This window comes from Anabrus simplex, chromosome 4 (genome assembly GCF_040414725.1).
Source record: "Anabrus simplex isolate iqAnaSimp1 chromosome 4, ASM4041472v1, whole genome shotgun sequence".
NCBI classification, from domain to species: domain Eukaryota; kingdom Metazoa; phylum Arthropoda; class Insecta; order Orthoptera; family Tettigoniidae; genus Anabrus; species Anabrus simplex.
In genome coordinates this window covers 400,966,888-400,987,933 of record NC_090268.1, presented here as the reverse complement: position 1 = coordinate 400,987,933, position 21,046 = coordinate 400,966,888, and the positions used below count along the sequence as shown (strand labels likewise).

Genomic DNA, 21,046 nt, shown 5'->3' with positions numbered 1-21,046 from the left:
GTGTGAAAATGGGAGACTTCAGGGAGTGAAGTTTCAACTTGCCACCTCCTCAATACAAGCTTATATCTACATGACTTGCACCACACCACTAATATGGTCATTATTAGCCAGTGCTCATATCCAGGAAATCACCAGGTCTTAAAATAAGCAATGGGAGGGAATAAAGAAGTATCAAATAAAGGCATATACAGAAAGACAGAAACACATAATAGGATAAATAGAAGAAGGAGCGACAGAAATGCAGACAAGGACAAAAATTAAAACACAAAAGGACTACAACAATTTTTAGAACTTCATACACCGCCAACTTAAAATACAGTGAAGGCTGCTTTAACAGCCACCTTCACTTAGCGGTCACTTCAATCAACCATTTTTCTCTGGAATCAATTAATTTTGATACAGATGTTGATTCTTCCCATAGCGGACCTGAAATATTTGTCTCGAATGAGTAAATTTATAATACCAATATACTGTAGTTGTTCCATTATTGAACATCATAAATTTTCCAGCTAACTCATTCCTGGTTGCCAGCGTTTCGCCCCAGTGTGCTAAATCGGGCTCATCAATTGGTAAATAGCACACCTACTAAGGCACATGGCTAGTGCATACCATGGAATTTTGAAAATGAGACAAAGTCTCTCATAGTGCATTAGCACTGCCGGTGGCTCCAAGTGGCCTGCGCAGTGGCCTCCACGGTATGCACTAGCCATGTGCCTTGGTAGGTGTGCTATTTACCAACTGATAAGCCCAACTTAGCACACTGGAGCAAAATGCTGGCAACCAGGAATGAGTTAGCTGGAAAATTATGTCCAATAATGGACAAACTATATTGGTATTATAAATTAATTTTCCCATAAACCCTGTGTTGTGAATAATAATAATAATAATAATAATAATAATAATAATAATAATAATAATAATAATAATAATAATAATAATAATAATAATGTCCGACTCGTTGCCTGAATGGTCAGCATGCTGGCCTTTGGTTCAGAGAGCTCCGGGTTTGATTCCTGGCCGGGTTGGGGATTTTAAACTTCATCGGTTAATTTCAATGGCTCGGAGGCTGGGTGTCTGTGCTGTCCCTAATATCCCTGCAACTCACACACCACACATAACACTATCAACATTATCCTCTACCACAGTAACACGCAGTTATGTACGTGGCAGATGCCGCCCACCGTCATAGGGGGTCTGCCTTACAAGGGCTGCACCTGACTAGAAATAGCCACATGAAATATAGGGAAATTTTTTTTTTTAAAATAATAATAATCCCTCCTTTAAGCAGTCACCTCACACCACAGTCAATGGCTGGACATAATTCACAAAATGACCTGATTAAAACAGCCAGTCATAACAGTTTTGAATAATTTGTTCATCCTTGAGACATTCATTCACATATTGTATTAATGAAGTTGACCTTTAATTTTTCTTTTGTAGGATATAATAAATACTGCCCTCCTTCCCCATCCTCTCTTTTCCGGAGCCAACCAGTAAACGAAGTTGTAAATTACCCATGGCAATAAGTGGGGTGGTATGATTGAACAAGCCGGAAATATGTAAACTCATTTTAAAATATTTTGGTTGGAATAATGTCTGAATGTGGTGTACTACTGTTATATTTATTGGAAAATTGGTGTCTTAGTTTAGCTGCAGGATTAAATTTCAATTACTACACAAGTGGTGGATACATAGACTAGGAAGGCAATGTTACAGTTTTTACAACTTAGTAGCCAGAAGAGAAAATAATGAGGTTAACTTTGCACATACTTCAATATCTTATCCCAGAAAATTGAGTAACTGAATTTGAAATGTACCTCTGACAAAAATGAGTAACATAAGCACTACAGCAATAAAGCCACAATATATACTTGTGGATGAATGTGTATCATTCACAACAGAGACAGTAAAATTAATTCTACCTTTAAAAAGCTAATCACACAAAATGAAAACGAATTATTCATAATACTGTACTCACCTTTGTTCTGGGATCCTATGAAGAAGAAGCAGCAGCAATGAAAAAGAGAAAATGTATAAGTAAATTAATATTAGTAATCTAAAAATAGTAAAAGATATAACGAAGAAAAGAAACAGAGCACATACATATGATTTATTAAACACGCTAGCTACACACATCATGGTTATGCATGTTAGGTAGCAAAATGGGTAAGAAAAATAAAGAGTAATGTAAATTAAATCTTATAGCAGTTGTATAGTATTATTTGAAGTGATTCCACATACCGTATAAGAGTTAATGATTTTTAAGTACAGAAGATATTACAAGTAGAATTTTATAAATAATATCAATTTATTAAGGATGAGGTGTGTGTTTAATAGAAAAATTGTTAGCGTAAATTGTATAATTATTTTAGGAAAGCGTCTTCTTTTCTTTTTAATTTAAAATTTATTTCTTGATAATAATGTATTTTTGTGTATCCATTGCCACCAAGGTAGACACCTCATTTGCAAATAAGGTGATTTTGATTTTTGATTTTGAAGATAAAACTGTTAAAACTGCAGTGGCGTAGCTTGAACTTTTGAGATGGAGATGCCAAGACTATTTATATTTTCACTGCACTATATAGTTGGAGCTAGAAATCAAAAAGTTACGTGCAGATCAAAACGTAAATATCATACATACTTTATATTTATTTTAAGTTCTTCCTCAAACAAGAGGCTCCTGAAGACAAAGAATACACAATACAGTGAATACTGATTAAAAAGGAAATAGTTTGTAAAGAACTCAAACAATTTAAAAAAGATTATGAAATTAGATCTACAATTTTAAACAATTCTAAAAAACTATTAATGAAGTTAAAAACTACAAAAACATTTTAAATGTTATAAGAACAACTTGAGAAATTAATTCCTCCAAAACTTAAAATATAAGTATGATTCAGACTTGAGGCCAGCTGATCTAATTCTGATGAGTACAAATGGTGTCTCAAAATGAGGACAGACCCTCTAAGAGCTTTCAGCCCCCAGTCCACGAGATCACCCGTGCCGATCCCGAAGACACTCATGATCTCCACCACCATTTTGGGAATTGTTTCACTGACACCAACCACAAGATCCATCTATAATATATCAGCTTCATTGTCTGTATTGATAGTTTGACCACACAAGTATGAAGGATGAGAATTTTCCACCTAATCAATTCTTTATTATACTAAGGGTGGCGTGCACCAACCAAGAGTAAGTTCTACTTCTGCAGTAAAGTACTCTTGAAGTCAGCATTCGGCGACTTCCATACGAGAGCAAATTACTTCGGAAGTATTTTAGTCCTTTCAGATACTCCTGGACTAAATTACTACAAGAGTAAAATGTTGAAGAGCACCATCTTGTAGTATATTACTAAAGAAGTAAATAACGCACGAATATAGGTTAGAATTTACTCTCATGTCGTGCATGGAGTAAGCTAAGTTTAGACTTGTTAACTAATGATAATATCGTGCCGTATATGAGAGGAATGACTTTTCAAAACGTGTTTATGGATTACTTAGATTATATTGACGATCTCGACGCAGAAAACGATGGGAAGTGTAATAGTGCGTAGGCCTACAGCGCGTGAAAGGCGAGAGCCGTATAATGTGCACACGGAGAGTTACAGAAACGTTTTTGGTCTTAGGAAGGAATCCTTTACTTTTCTTCTAAATCTATTTGGAGATCACTTACAGCTGAATTCCTGTCTTAATTTTGTTGTATTTCTCAAATTACAGTTGCTGTGTGCCCTACGAGTGTTTCGTAGCGGAACATTTCAGTACAGTTGCCGGTGATCTAATTAACATTTACTGCACAACTTGCGGCCGTATTTTTCATCGCGTGGTTAAAGCACTAGTTGAGGCTAAGAGGGAGGCACGCCTGCAAATGATGATGATTTTTCGGAAAATAAAAGGATATTCTTCACGTTGGCAGGTTTCCACACATCGTGGGTGCAACTGACAGTGACTGCATACATATTCCCATTTTTTGCCCTCTCGGTGACAACGGTGAACTTTTCAGAAATCGGAAGAGGTATTTATCTTTTGTTTTTTTCAATTTGCTTAACGTTGCACCGGCACAGATAGGTCTTATGGCAATGATAGGGTAGGAAAAGCCTAGGGATTGGGAAGTGGCCATGGCCTTAAGGTACAGACCCAGCATTTGCCTGGTGTGAAAATGGGAAAATTTCGGTGTGGATGTAGGCGTTCTGTATGAAGAAACCACCATCAGTTTTAATTTTTCACGCGTGTCCATGACTTTCTGCTTTGCTTCCGCCTTCGCTTTTCAGTCCTTCCACAGAATCTTAACTTGGTCTTCAACGCAGATTCCGTCACTCGAAGCATTGAATTCTTCTCTCACGACTTTCCATGAATTTCTCTAATTATCCAGCATCTTTATGTTGTGTTTCTTACACCCTATATCAGGGATGGCGAACCTTTTCCAACTAGTGTGCCATTTTAAGTCTGGTTTATTATTCTTATCTGTTGACTGTGCCACTTGTTGTTTTCCATTAAGGGATGTCTACAACCTACAACACCTCCCCCTCTCCCCACCTCCCCCCCCGCGACTTCCTTTCTAAATTCCCGATTATGTTTCATAATATGTTATTCATTCATTTACTGATTCATTTATTTATTTATTTATTTATTTATTTATTATACATATATCTTGTAAATACATTTGATTGCCCATCCCATCGTCGGCACAAGACCTATCTGTGTCGGTGCGACGTAAAGCAAATTGTAAAAAAAAAAAAGTTATTAGATATAAAAATCGAAAGTACTAATATTGCCAATGTACTTCACTTCCTCCATTAGCTTCATTATCTTTCCATGTTGTAGTTTGTACCCTCAACAATTAAACTAATTTCTCCCTCATCACATTTCCATAAGGAAATCTAGGGAAAAAAACAGCTATCCTTGTTTGTAAGGTCACATTCATGCGTTCATCAAAACATACCGCATACATGTGGGAGTTATCCAAATTAGCCTTCAACTGCTCCGAAACTTCTTCACTCATTTTTATTATTCTACCCTCGACAGCACTCCAGCTGGCTAGCATTCCTTTTATTCTGTTAATTACTAGTTGTTTGTTAGGGAAGTTTTTAAATAATGTGTCGGACGTCAATAAGAAACTTTCTTTCAACAACTCACCGTCAGAAATCGGTTTCCCATGCATGCTGTGCTATGCAGTGAGACAGAAAGAAACAGCCGAACTGATATTATTCCTTGGCCGTAAAGATGATACAAAAGAACTAGTTTGTTTTGTGTAATGTTCCATATTTTGTGAAATGAACTCTCTTCTTTCTTCATTTGAAATGGAACAAACACTTGAATGACCAGTCTCGAAATTGCGCTTTACATTAAATGTGGGGGGATATGATTGTTTTTGAACACAGGCAATACATCTTTTTATCAGTCCGAATTCTTGAAAAATACCTGTGTTAAGTTTCTGTTCTTTTCGGCACCGAAAACATGTTTGCGATGTCCGTATAAAAAACCATCGGAAAACAAAACTATCTCACTTCACTTTCGGACCTATCAGTGTAGTAGTGTTGCCATATTGCACGTCCGAATGGAACTAGTATTTAGATTTTCGATATTTATTTCTTACACGTGAAACACTATAAGATATGTATTGTCTGTAGTCAAGACGTATTGTATTATTATATTATGTTCATGTGGCGTGCCACCGAAATCGTGTTCGCATGTCACCAAGTGACACGCGTGGCATAGGTTCGCCATCCCTGCCCTATATCCTTTGCATAGATCGTCATTATCTTTATTAACAAGCATTTATCTTTTTCGCTTACGTTTTTCCTCCGTTTCCTATGCGCACATAACCTTATCCATTTAGATTTCTTTAAAGAAGATACACAAACACAACACTACTCTGCGAGTAACGAACGCTACTTCTATAGTAGTAACTGAAAGAGTAAATTGTATTTCAACTCTCTGACGTTACTTCCGGAGTAAATAACTCCCGTAGTAATTTACTTCTGTAGTATGGACTTCCTTTAGTAAACGCTACTTCTGTAGTAATTTACTCCAATATGGTGCACGCCACCCTAAGTGTCTAATAATTTAAATTACATTAAAACACAGTACCAGTTTGACCTGTTAAATACGTCATCATCAGCTGTTGATGAACCTGCTTATTCAATAACATATGAGTAACAACACAGTAAAGGTTTCCACCTATTCAATACAAAATATATTCACAATATTTTAAAATTACATGGAACTAGTTTTGACCCATCTAAGGGTCATCATCAGCCACATCAAAGCAAAAATCACTCTTGACCCGAAATCCTAAGAACATGTTAATTTTAACAGTAAGATTATTATGGAATAACAAGTGAATGTGGTAAATGAAATGAACTGAGATGTTAGTATGGGACAGGTGAGTAATAGCTAATAAATATACAAGGAATATACATAAGAGGTTTGGAACAAAGTATAAAAGGGGGCTTAGTGTTGTAAAAATTATATAATCATGGAAAACAGTAAGTCCTTATAATGAAGAATGCAATGTGAAATGACACATATAAAATTATATATGGCTTAGGAAGAGTGGAGGTGGTTTAGGAGGGGAAGAGGGCTTAAGGTGGGGTTGCAGGGTGCGGGAGAAAGGGTAATTGTCTCGGGAAAGTACCTTTGATTAAATTTAGGATTGAGTTTTGGTTGGCTGCATTATTGTTTCTGAGGAAAGTGATAAACAGATCAAAGAGTATGCTGGGTTTCTCTGAGATTTCATCGAGATTGTGACTGGCATTAAAGTATTGGTCTAGGTGTATGTAGTAATTTTCCATTATGTCGAGTAAAGGGCCCTTGTTTGCTAATACGAGGATGTCCATGTCTTGTTCGATATTGGTGAAATTATGGTTATAATCTTGCATGTGTTGGCCGATGGCTGAAAACTTGTTGTATTTTATTGCGTTAGTGTGCTCGTGGTATCTGATATTGAAGTTTCTACCGGTTCGCCCGATGTAGGTTTTTCCACAGGTGTTACATTTGATTTTATAAACTCCTGATTTTAAACTGCTGGTCCTGTTGATGTGTGAAGTATTGTGTAAAACGTTCATGTTCTTATAGTTGGTTTTGAAGGCTATTTTAACGCCTTGTTTCTTAAAGATATTGGTTAACTTGTAGATATCATTGTTGAACGTGAAGGTGGAAAATGTTAAGAGGTTTAGTTGTTTCTTTTTTGAGGGTAGTTTTTTTTTCCACCATGGCACTACAGCCCTTGAAGGGCCTTGGCCTACCAAGTGACCGCTGCTCAAGCCGAAGGGCTGCGGATGATGATGTGTTGTGTGGTCAGCACGATGAATCCTCTCAGCCATTATTCTTGGCTTTCTAGACTGAATTTTTAACATTATAGCATAATATAAAATTTTTTGGAATACGGGGGATTGTAACTTCAAAACTGTACCATATGTATATATTTAGACATTAAACATTACATTTTATTAGAATAGTGACATTCTTGTTTAATCTTAGTAATGTTTTATTCTGTACAGTCGCTACTGAATAAGCAGGTTCATCAACAGCTGATGATGACCTATTTAACAGGTCAAAACCAGTACTGTGTTTTAATGTAATTTAAATTATTAGACACTTAGTATAATAAAGTATTGATTAGGTGGAAAACTCTCATCCTTCATACTTGTGTGGCCAAACTATCAATACAGACAATTAAGCCGATAGATTATAGTAAATGCATATCCATCCATTCATTCTTCATCATGTTTTTTTTATTAAGGTCAGTGGATGATTTTGAACTTTTAAATTGTCATTACATTTCGTCTCATTTTGTACCATTAGGGGCTGATGACCTAGATCTTAGGCCTCTTTAAACAACAGGCATCATCATCAGATTTGTTAAACCTGCACCAATCAGACTACAGACTAGGGAAGTATCTTTTATTAAGGTACATAATGTTCTTACATATATGTGTAATTGAAGAACTGAAGATTCATATACAGGTAAGTGGGTCACCATATGCTGGAAATCCAAACTGTATAATTTAAGTTCTTTCCTATCCCATTCTTGCCTTACAACCTGTCTTCAATCAGTGTGACTTAGGCCAATACTGTATATATATAAATCTGTTAATATTGCTCGACTCATTAGTGCCCCTGTACATTTCCTGGGTTTCCCTAATGTAGTAAGCTTGAGATACATCAACCTGCAAGCTAAAAATATGTTTAAATGCGGCACTCCCCACCCCTACTGTTTATTGAAGAAAGAATAATAAAACAACATCCAAGCAAAAGGAAGGAAGGATAGGTCCTACGTGGTAAGTCCTTAAACTTATAGAAATTGTAATAAAATATGCAAAATATCTCCCCCCCCTTAAGAATTTGGTTACAGTAATGCGTACATCAAAATAAAGACAGGAAATGTTTAAATTAAATTTAAGCGAGTGAAGGAGAGAATGTATGACTAGTTCAGATGGTATAGCTCAGGTTGGTGGGTTTGAGTCCAGCAGTATTTGAAGCTGCTCAAATACACCAGTCTCATGTCTGTAGACCTACCGGTACGTAAAAGAACTCTTGCAGGACAAAATTCTGGCACCTCGGCGTTTATGAAAACCATAGAAGTAGTTAGTAGAACTAATATTATTATTCTCAACTCCGCAGTGAGCTTGAAAGCTGACAGCTTAGCACATTAGTTCTGCTATATGTTTCCTGGATAAGCTTGAAGATATAACCAGCCTGCAAACTGAAAATATGCCCAATAATCTCTCTCCTTTACTGGTTATTAAAGAGAGAAAGAAACGTTCATGCAAAAGAAAGGAAAGGCGCTAAGTAATTTCTAGAACTTTCGAAAATCACACTGCAAGGACTTATTAAATAAACTGCTCCTCTTTTCAAAAATATGGTTATAGTAATGCCTATATCAAAATAAACGTAAGGAACTTTATATTATTTGTCCGTATTGAACCGAGATCACAATTGAATTAAAAATCTAGCAAGTTCCACCTTTTTCAATACAAAATACGATGTTGTTGGATGGTATTTACAACATATATTTCATTACAGAACTAGTTTCGGTGTTCCTCTAGACACCATCATCAGCTGCATAATAAGTGAAAAAAACTTGGCGATATAAACAATGAACAACAACATATTTCTATACTTACCTCCTTAATATCTATATTATACTAGGTTAAAAACTCTAATAAGTAACAAGAAAAACCTTGTAAGTCAGAGATGAGATTTATTTTTTGACTTACGAGGTTTTTTTTGCTACAAATTACAGTTTTTAACCTAGTATAATATAGATATTAAGGAGTTATGTATAGCAATATGTTGTTGTTCATTGTTTATATCGCCAAGTTTTTTCACTTACTATGCAGCTAATGATGGTGTCTAGAGGAACACCGAAACTAGTTCTGTAATGAAATATATGTTGTAAAAAACCATCCAGCAACATTGTATTTTGTATTATTATTATTATTATTATTATTATTATTATTATTATTATTATTATTATTATTATTATTATTATTGAATTTCCCATTACAAACCCTATTTTACAAGTAGTATTTTGTATTGAAAAAGGTGGAACTTGCTAGATTTTTAATTCAATTGTGGTATCAAAATAAAGGCAGAAATGTGTAACATTAGTTTGAGTGAGAGTGAGAAAGTGTGTTTATTTCCTTAATTCCTCATTGAACATGGAAGCCGACTTAATTATGAATATCTTGATTTATATCATCTTAACTTTTATAATTTACTGGGGTAAGGAAACGTTCATTATCGATGCTTATACATTGAGGTTAGTTTGTTATGGTTATGTCTGGTGATTTTAATATGTAACTTGTCATGTTGGCAGCAGTGATGAGCCTTAAGGACAAAATAAGAGAATCAGGCAGCGATTTTTACTGTTTACTGTATGGCCTTACATGGCGATTACTATAGAACAGAGGTGCTCATGCTGGGTATTCCATCCCGCGGGTGCCCAGTACTGTAAGTGGCTGGGCTGGCAGGTGATGAGCGCAGCATATGCTATTCCACTACAGTGACATTGTGGTTATGACACAGGCCGTGAGGTTTGGGCGAAGTTCTTCCAGTCACCCTCGATCACTGCTGTGATGCCCGATTTTGAAATGGAGGCAGAAAATAATGAAAGAAAGAGGGCAGCAATCCACGTCATTTTCAATTTACGCGATAAGAAATAAGTTATTTATGTTCATTGCAGTTGATCTATTTTGACCAAATACAATAAAGAGTCAGGCGTACAACCTTAAATATTTTTATAATGTACGTAATGAATTACAATTTTCACTATTAAATTTTAAGAGGTGCTTTAGAAACATTTATAATATAATACTGAGTTAAGGTGGATAAGCTGTGGCTTGTGGTTGTTTGGGTTTACATTTTCTTATCTGATAAACTCACCAACAATCCAATCATGCTTACCGCGAATAACATCAGTTAGGTTATTTATTTCAAGGCATACTGTATATCAATCTAGTAGATGTATTTACACTGCTGTTGTGCTTTAATTTTGGATAGTAAATATCTATGTCCTCACTCGTGATGAAACCCCCTTTCGCCATTTAGAGGCTAGCTATTATCATTGGATGCCTGTTAAATTTTAAATACTAATTTCAGAAATTCAGTGGACAGAGAAAGTCACACAACACTACAACACTGTGCAAAATCAAGCAGTAAACTTGTTGAATTATGTAATTACTTTATGTAATCACTTTTTTCTTTGAATGAATATAAGAAAATAAAACTGACTTTTTATATTGAGCGCAGTATAAATAAATCCGGAATATTTTGAAAAGCTCAGTATTTTTGTGACTATATCGCTTTGTTTTAAATACTACACCCTAATCAGCATTTCGCTGAGTAGTGGAGGAGAGCCTCGTAATGACAAGTGAACGTCAATGCTCCTTCCCTTCCCTGCAAAGTGTGTTCACTCTCTCGCTTCAATGTGACGCTTGTTACATAAGCTGCCTGCATTTACATCAGGTGCCTAGCTGAACACCTCTGATATAGAGTAAGAAATTGATCAATTAAATTATTCTATTCTATAATGTTCAAATAAACCAATCTATCTAGATTATGAAGGAATAAACCAATATAGTTGGTCCGTTATTGATGTGCAGAATTCAAATCTGCTTTCCGTCTTTTCATATCACTTAAGGATTTTTCAAAGGAGCCCCATCATTTCCTTTAATATCTTGTTTTTGATCACGTTTCACTAAATGTTGACACCCCTTAAAGATCTGCAAAATAATTATTTAATAGGCGACTGTAAATGACTTTCAGGAAAATAATCTTTTTTCTGAGGTCTGAGATATTATAAGTGTAAATAATTTTAACACAGTGAATTCAGAGCCGGAGTCTAGTTTTATTACAGTATATAGTACAAAGAATCCAAAACAATATAACACTAGGGTTGTATTTTATTTTCACCTAGGGGTACTAGGGGTGTCTTATAAACAGCCCCTCCCTGTAGTTTCCCCCCCCCCCCCCAGATAGTAAGGCATAATATTATGTATTCGAACAATTTTTATGACTGACCATTTTTTTCTGTATGATAAAATTATTTGCATATTTCTGTAAACTTGCATAATATGAGAATTTTAGGATAACTTTATATTTATATCTTGTAAATGGTACATTTGGTGTTTTTTTCCACTGAATTCTACACACTAATATCAGTGTTGTTTTTATTTTGATGCCTGGCAAAAAAAATTTGAAACATGAAATGAATTCTAATTTCCTCAAACTGACATTAAATCTTGAACATTGATATATATTGTGACCATATCGGCACTATGAATATTTTTTATGAAATTAATGTGTGGGAAGTATACATGCTTGTCCGGATGGGAACTAAGTTGCATCTTATTGCACAACATCCCCGACAGGCTGACGCTGAACTCACGCGTTTCGTAGCTGAAGAAACCCCAGAAGTGAGAGTGAACGATGAGGGAAAACAAGGAAGAAAAATACATCTAGCTGACTCCGCAGCCTAAAACAAATGCCGATTCACAGTAGAGCCAACGTGAGAAGGTGATTTTGGAAGCACATTTGGGAAAATGACGCCTAAATTAAACATAAAGCACATGTCAAAGTAACATCGAGAATATTTAGTCCTAGGCAAAATTATAAATCAGACTAGTATAACATCATTTATGAAATTACGCCACCAAGTAGTTAGGCAAGCGGCTGGAGCATACCCACGCTAGCCACGAACCGGACCACCAATAGGGAATCCCCGTCGGAGGCCTGATTTATCTGGCCAAATTATTATTAAACTACTGATCATTTTGGGTTCTGCACTACAGCAAGTGATAGTGATAGGCGGGCCACACAATCTGTTGCATCGCTAATTACCGTAGACCTTGTGGATCTTGAGATCTAAAAATTGGAGTGGGGACCATCTCTCTGTTTACCTCCCACCCTGTGTGAAACCATATAAGCTTACGCTTGTGAGCGTGGCTGGGTAGTCGACACAGAGTCTTGTAGGCAGCCACACGGCCGTTCTGTGGTCGCACTTTGTTTTGTTTTTGTGGGAAAACCGTTAAAGTAAACGGGAGTGCAGAGAATGAATACATTTCTAGTGCATTATCAGTGGAAAACTGATTAAACGATAGTGCCGTATAAACTACGGGTCGGTCGTGACGCGCCAGACATTTGAATAAACTGTGTCGTATATTCGCATCGCGAGACCGTGACGATGTATCGTGCCGAATGTCGGATGAAGAAAACTATTCTCTAGACAATGTCTTGTGATAGAGAGAGAGACTGCGGTGTGCGCGTGAATAAACTGTGAAATCGTGTGGATAGACATGTGGGTATCGAAGCAGGGAAGTCCATGTAAAATAACATAAAGATAACTCAAGGTTTAAAACTTTATTGGAGAACTACAGAGTGATAGTCTTTATGTGCAGAAAATCAGACATCCGAGACAGGGTTTTGAACATAGGAACCCAATATCACATTCTATTAAAACCGCTTAAACTGTAGCAGTGTCGAAACAGTGGTTACTGTACTACCTTGGTCTGATTAAAGTAGCAATGCCTTTGCCAGAATCAGATTAATAAATATTTAACTTTCATACTGAGGGTGAATGCAAACATAAATTAAAAGTGGAATATAACTGTGATGTGTAGAGGAGGAGTCTTTGTGAACATGGTGTAATTAGTATTGTTCCAGTGCTCGTGAACTCGAGACCCATGGATACCTCAAGAGTCAGCGAGGGACGTTTGGAACCCATGGTCTACCACCGCAGCAACATGGAATAGGCTAACCCTACGAGCCTTCCATCACAGTGTCGAGTACGATTTTAAGACTTTGTGAAAGCCAATATTCCTTATTGTAAATAGGTAGAGAATGTAAAGATAGGATTAAAATAATTTGATATATAGTAAATGGTCAGAGTATTTTAGCTTAGAGTGGTCAGTAGGATTTTTATTTTTTAATTATGTAAGATTATCTGGGAAGGAAACAAGTGAGGCTAATTTCAAGCACTTTAGTCCAATTTATTTAACTGCATGGACATGTGTTGGTTTTATTTGTGGTCAAGAGTACTTTAGGAAGGGAGAAAATCTTTTAATATTGGTATTAATTTAATGTAGTAGCTTTCCTCTGTTAATTATTCAATATGAGTCAGGATGACATGACGATACGTTCCTCACCACTGCCTTTGGACAGTATTTTAAATGCAGGATTAGTAAAAGCACTCTATTCATAATGTAAATCTGTAGTGTAGATTGCACGTTTAATTAAGTAATGGACGTATAATCTGTGTGTGAAGAAGACGATGTGCCTGGATTCGAATGTCCATCCTCCCAAAAAGTAGCTAGGCCCATGTGTATTTTTTTTTATATTTGAGATTAGATGCTGTATTTTATTTAAAGTAAACTTATTTCATTTCATTTTTACAATCTCATATCTTTGTTAGCAGTAATGATAAATTTTTAGCTTGTGGGAATGGGGAAACCATGGTTAACTCTCCGATGTAAGGGGCTGTGTCTGAACCCTGGCCTTCTGTGAATTTAAGATGAATCAAAATGATATAGCGGCATGATACTGAGAGATAGTTTAAGAGTGTAATAAACACACGGGAGTCTTCCCGGGGAATACTTCGCATTTGCAAAATCGATTAATCATGTGTAATATATATTTTTTTTTAGATGTTACTGTGAAAGGTGTTATTAGTCGTACTCAACAGTTGATTTTTAATGAAGGGTTGGTCAACGTCAACATCAACAGTAAAATATTTGAATTTTAAAAGCATTTCAATTTTTGTTAATCTGTTATAATTGAAAGAAGAAACACTCAGTACATAATTAACATATGAATGGATTATTCTATATCTAATTGAGTATTGAAACCATGAACTTGTAACGTCGTGCGTCATTTTGAACGTTAACATTCTTTACCCGATACCTCCATTTCTAACTCGTAGTTGGGCTGCCTAATCAGATGAAATGGGGTCGCTCAGCGGATACCTCAGGGTTTTCAAAGGCCAAGTAAGACATGTAATCTTCCTGCAAGATACGCTTAACGTGAGTACGAAGAGATTAACGACTCACGGGTGACGCCTATAGAAACACATGACACAATATAATGACCTTCAACCAATTTTTTTTTTTTAATCAGAGTATTCAACTACGTGAGAACTGGTCATGGCTAAATGGAGTACTTAATTAATCAAAAATTCTCTTAGCTAAGCAACTAACTTACGAACTAGGCTACAATGAAAGAACTCATGATACATAAAATTGCAGAAAATAAACAAGATATTTATTGATTAAATATTGGACTATTAAACTGGTATGCAAGGCATTACTTGACGTTTCATATTACAAGTGTGGATTGTGAGTCAGCGCTGGCTCGTAGAAAGAGAAATATTATGTAGTCTTAAACTATCTAGATCAGTTCCTTCGTGAAATAAAATTTGCGTATGTACATATTTACAATCGATCACTAGACATCTAAGGTCCATACTGAAGTTAGTTATAGATATAATACCAACACAATCAAGTTGTTATAAGAGCTCATTTGCTTTAAGATTAATTAAACAAGTCTGAATTAAACACATGATTACGCTGAAATGTCTATAAAGTCCACTAATAAACTCAAACTTGTAATTAAACCAAATCACAACTTTAAATTGCAGGACTGAACTGTATATCACAGATATATTTAATTGCCAATCATATTAGAGTTGAGCGTTGAGAATATTTCATAGTAAATTGTAGCTGATACTCAGTAAATGACGAGTCACTAATAAGTAAATCCATATAAGTAAACTCGAATAAGTAAATCTAGATGCGTAAATTTAAATGCATAACTCCATATGAATAATTCCCAATGAATAAATTCGAATGCATAACTCCATATGAATAAGTCCGTATGAATAAATCCGAACTCATGCTTTTTTTGCTACGTTCTCGTTGTGCATGGATACTACTTACGAACTAAGGCATTTGTTCCTAGTGCCTGTTAAACTCGACTCCTATTCCAACATTTCCCTAGCTGTAGTTCGTTGAGAAAATGCAAGTTCAAACAGAGAATATGTTAATCTATTCAGCTATCTAACTAACTTCAACATAATCTTTGGCTGTCATACACATGTCTTTTAGACTCAATGTCCCTTTCCTTCGTTATATTCCATAACATTCTACTTCAATGCAAGCTATTTTATTCATACGCAGTTGCAATGCAAGCGCTATGTCGCTGTGTTCAGAAACATAATAACGTATTTATCGGTGTCGTGAATGCCTTCGGTCAAATACATCTATAAAACGTATCGTTGTATTCCGATATTCATTACAACACATCTAAAGTTGACATACGATCCCGTCACAAGCATAATTCTACAATAGTAAATTCTGTTCATACCTTGGCTTAGGTTACTCCAGCGGTGTGGGCAATCTCACATATACGAATCTAAAAAATGTAGTGTGGCATATCTTAAACTGCAGGCACTCAATGGCTCCTACGTAGTGCGTATAAAACTTCTCATATCACTATATAACTCATACTTTTCCTCAAGTTAGCACAATTGCAATCTTACTTCAACATCCATATAATATCTCAACATCGTAGCCTCAATATTAACTCGTCGCGTTCCCAAATACTTGACCATGTCAAACTACCACACTATGTTTCTTAAAACAACATTTTAAAGTTGCTATATCTCATAACCTATGATTGAGTTCAATGCCCTTATTGCGAATCAAAAATAATGCGTGATTCCATGTTTATTTTACACCGCGCGCAACCAATCATGACGTCGACTTGTAGCATTACCAATACGAAATCTCTGTAATCTCCCATTATGTCATTACTATCAGCTGTTTTCCAAAATTCTTTTTCAAACCTCACGCAACATACGTGTATTTTGACCGATATACGATGACGTATATATCCAACACATTAGAATCTTATGCTATGTTGCTAGATCACGTAACTACGGACTTAAATATCTCACACTTCATTGGTAACATTCACTTGCATTTCTTATATATCGGTTTATATTTAGCCCATCGGCACATGCCTAAGGCACATGTGTAGGCAAACCAAAAATTACACGATTAAATATTGTAAATGACTTAGCTCGCTCATGGTTGGTCCTGGTCCAGCTGTTCTGCTCCCAAATGGATGTAGTTGGGTCTGCGGTTAGCTCATGGGTTGGACGTCTGGTACATCATCTGCTTCCTCATCACGGGATTGCTGTCGGTTTCCCGTCGCCTTCCTCATCATGGCTCGGTCGTATGGTTTCCCATCGCCTTCCTCATGATGCCTCGGTCGTATGGCTTCCCGTCGCCTTCCTCTTCACGGCTCGGTCGTATAGCAAGATGCACTGGTCCCCAGCTTGGTCCATCATGTATATTTAGCACATCATCCTCATGGTCTTCTTATCAGCAACTAAATTAAGGATTATAGTGCAATGAAGAGCCATTATATATAATTCTTTTTTGAAGTCCATAATCCTTAAATTTATTATTTCCTTCGTGGCTCTCCGACGTATATCTTCGACCTCGTTGGTGTTGATTTCAGTGAATGTATCTCTGTCGGCCGCTTCTTGTAGATCTTGGGAAACTAAGTTCTATTCTGATTCAATAATCCGAGATGTATCTCTTCTTATACTAGATCCTTTTTTTTTTTTATGCTGGTTTGGTCTCCCTTTGCAGAGTATAGATCAACTGCGCTCCGTATCCACCCACGCGTATCTCGTGGTACTTAGCTGATTCCTTTTTAATATCTGTAATCAACTCTGCTTATTTTTTTCGATGAATTGACTTGTTTTCTTCTCGTTTCCGATGCTTTTTCCTTTAGTATAGCTTCTGATCCTTTCTTCTCCTTAAAAATTATACCGCGATCGGTAGTTCCGTCTTCACTCTTCGTTGAGGAAAATTAAGATGGAGATTTCTTAACAATCAAGTTTTCTCCTTCTTTTTTGTAAAACAATACAGTAGACAGTCCACTGTCCGTTTCACCCTCAATACTCGACCGTTCCATGACGTGTATGGCCTTCTACGTCACCGCAGCTGGTGTCTATTCTTTGCTTCCTATAGATTAAATGGTCCATACCTTCTCTCGGCGCCATTTTGAAAGCTTCACAATGAAGTATTTATTTATTTTCCACCTAGTCGATACAATGATTGCCTAAGGCAATTTTTATTGGTCAAAAGTGGTACATGTTTCGTATATTATCAACATCTTCAGCCACATAACACAGTTTAGATGAAAAATATAAAATTGACAAAGTAATGCTTTAGAGGAAGTGTCCTTGAAATTAACATCTTGTCAATCTTATGTTAATTTCAAGGACACTTCCTCTAAAGCATTACTTTGTCAATTTTATATTTTTCATCTAAACTGTGTTATGTGGCTGAAGATGTTGATAATATACGAAACATGTACCACTTTTGACCAATAAAAATTGCCTTAGGCAATCATTGTATCGACTAGGTGGAAAATAAATAAATACTTCATTGTGAATCTATTGAAGTGCGATACGGACCATGAAGCTGATTTTATGTAATTTTGAAAGCTGTCGCGGAGGTGTGAACAGGCACAAACTTAATAGTCCGATTAGGACATTCGTGATGGTGCGATCTGTATTATATTTGGTTTTGATAGCACGGAGTTGGTTCTCCGTTGCTCCATTGAGTGTTATAAATATTTATTTAAATTAATATACTTTATTTACCAGGGTTATAAAATTCTGATTATGTGTTTTAACGAGAGTTAATTAAACCTTTTAAAACTTTATTTTTGCTTATCTCTAGCCAAGAATGCATCCTAGTCTCTTCCGTTCATTTATCCCTATAAGCTAGATTTGAGTTAGTTGTATTTCCGTAGCCACAGACGTTCTATAGCCCTGGGAGGCTTGTGTTCGTATCTCGTAAGGGAAGAGGTGCGGTTAACCTCACACTGTTGCAAGGGCATTTGTTATCTCATGTGTTCGGATTACTTGTTACAATCCAGATGAGGGGGCATTTGTCACTAGACAGAAAAGGTCCCTTGACTGTTAATCTTTGTGGAGCGTGGTCCCATGTGTTCATGACCCGGTCGGGGTAAATTTGCGTTGTCACATGGTCGCACGAGCTATGGGGGTTAATGGGAAATATATATATATACTAGCTGATGTACCCGTGCTTCACTACGGGATTCTCAGAAAGACTGTTTTTGTGGTTTTCCTAACTACGGTTAACTTAGGCCATTACAAAAACGTCAGTAGGAATGTAAGGATTAAAAGCAATGTTATCATATAAAATACTCGCTCAAATGAAAAACCGAACATTTTCTCATTTTTAACGAACAGTTATAATGGATTTTAAATTATTTGATGCGGCTCATGAAGTATTTTGCAGCTCAGTCTATGCATTCACGTGATTTGAGGCCTATTGAGTAGACTGGGCCTTCTTAAAATGTATTACCTCATTCTCTGTTCGCTATTGTGCGCCTCCAGGTGGGTGAGTCCTGTACTAGCCTTATTGGTCCGCTTGTGCGCTGCTGCCACCTGAATACGTGGAGTTGAACTTGCCTTTCGACTGTCAACGCATGTGGAAATGACAATGAGTCCTGGTTCAGTTGTCGTGATCTGTTGTTCAAGAAAGAACCTTGCCGGCTGACGTTCTGCTGGAATATTAAATTGTACAACAACTAATTGAGGGCTAGTGGAGATGTTGCCTGGACTGGATCCTGGATAGGATAATCGCCACCCGGGCGATTAGGCCTGAAATGTTTGGGGTTTTTTCTTTTTTTTTTTCTAATCTTCCGACCTTGTGAGAATTTGTATCTTCTCCTTCTACGGGTCTGACTGATTGATGGATACAACAAGAGTACATAATATTGAGAAGCAAATAGAAAAAGTTTTGGTATAATGACCATGAGAGAAAATTATTTATTTAAAATTCAAGTAATTCATATTTGATAGAAATATTTGGAAATACAGGTCATAATCATTTCATTGTAATTCGTTGGTTGTATGTTGGGGTTTCAAAGAAGTTGTAAATGTGTAATTCCATTAGATATTCATTTTGAGATCATTTGAATGGTTCATAAGGTAAACTTAAGTGAATCTGTACTGAAGGAGCTCCTAAGGACCATCGTTTATTAATACGTTATTGCTATGAAACTCTATCTGGTGGTTTAAGTTGATCTTTTGTTTAACTCGTTGGAATTATGATAAGTTATCTTGTATATCTCACAACCACCATTCTTGGGGGTAAGTTAGTAAGGTGAAAACATTTTCTAGCGACTACTCGGATTGTTTTGGACCGGCATCTTCGTATGTGTGTCACATGATTCGTTGCTATGTAACCTGGTGTAAACTGTTTGTGGGCATGAACTCTGCTGAGTTCGACATTTGAGTGACGTTGCTTGTTACTATGACATTTGACATTCGCCTATTGAGATGAGAATTCTTCCTCTGGTGCATGGATGTTTGATCTGATCTGGTGCTGATTAAGTTTGATTTACTGAGGCTCTTGTGGTATTGATATTTAATCTTATTTGAGCCTGAATTATTTCCTTGTGGGCGTTATTTGGATTATGCTTGATTTTCTTCTCCTTTTTAACTGGACCTTGCATACCATTTGTGTTTCATTACGATTTTAAATTTTACGTACGATCCGAGCTAGTCCTTTAGAAATTGTTTTCTATTTTTCATATCCTAAACAGAAGTTCTCAAGGACTGTGAGACTGCTGTTAACGCATATTTTCCCCTTCTACTGACCTCTAATTGTTGATATCTGAATTAGTTCAATTAACAGAATTTTTTTTAAAGCTGTTGAGCATTGTCGGAAGTATTACTATCAATTTATTTTAATTAAAGTGTTTTCTCCTTGAAATCAGCCTATATTATTATTTCAGTCAAGGATAATTAAAATTAAATTTGAATCGTTTCACTTGGCCTCATGTGCCCTTGCTTTCACACCTTGCGACAACCTTACCTGGTATCTCAGTTGGTATAGTTGAGGACAAAACATGACGACCTCAGTTCCTAGAAGCGAGCTGGAAGCCAGCTGTAAATCCCACCCTGCACCCTGCTGAGTTAATGAGCTCTAAGTGATCCTTGTTTGTTTTGGAGAGGCTGCCAAACCACTTTTTTCCTCACTCTCTGTAGCATTTACCCTTTCTTCGTGTAGAGTGCAGTAGCCGATTTGGCATCTATGGCTGCAGGTAGTAAATCCTATTAGTCACTAATAGACACCGAGCTGCCGCTGGAAAGTAGTGGTGTGAGGCGAGGTCGTTATGATTTGTCCCCAACTATAAGTGTTTCCACATTATTATTGTGGTTGTACTGTTTGTTATGATCCCTGGTCGTGCGAACTGCTCTCACTGTGTCTAATATTTGTTAGGTTGTGAGACAGTACTATGATGCGGATCTAACAGTCCAAAGTTCCAGTGCTGGAATGAACGGGCCACAGACAGCTGTGAACACTCCTTTGCCATTGTTCCGTTAAATATACACACTGAGCATTCCAATCAGTACCTCCAGGTAAGGACTGAATAGCTTGAATGCTATGATGAACCAGTTTGTTATGTACCAGTAGTATCAGAAAATTTATGAA

At 36.4% G+C, this 21,046-nt stretch overlaps 1 protein-coding gene across 1 annotated transcript in view; it reads right to left on the bottom strand.

The window, feature by feature from the left end:
- Positions 1–21,046, bottom strand: part of Frmd5 (FERM domain containing) — a 371,042-nt gene that overhangs the window by 81,611 nt on the left and 268,385 nt on the right. Inside the window, exon 7 of the mRNA XM_067146590.2 lies at positions 1,979–1,993. Coding sequence (XP_067002691.2) covers positions 1,979–1,993 — 15 coding nt within the window. The remainder of the gene's footprint in view (positions 1–1,978; positions 1,994–21,046) is intronic.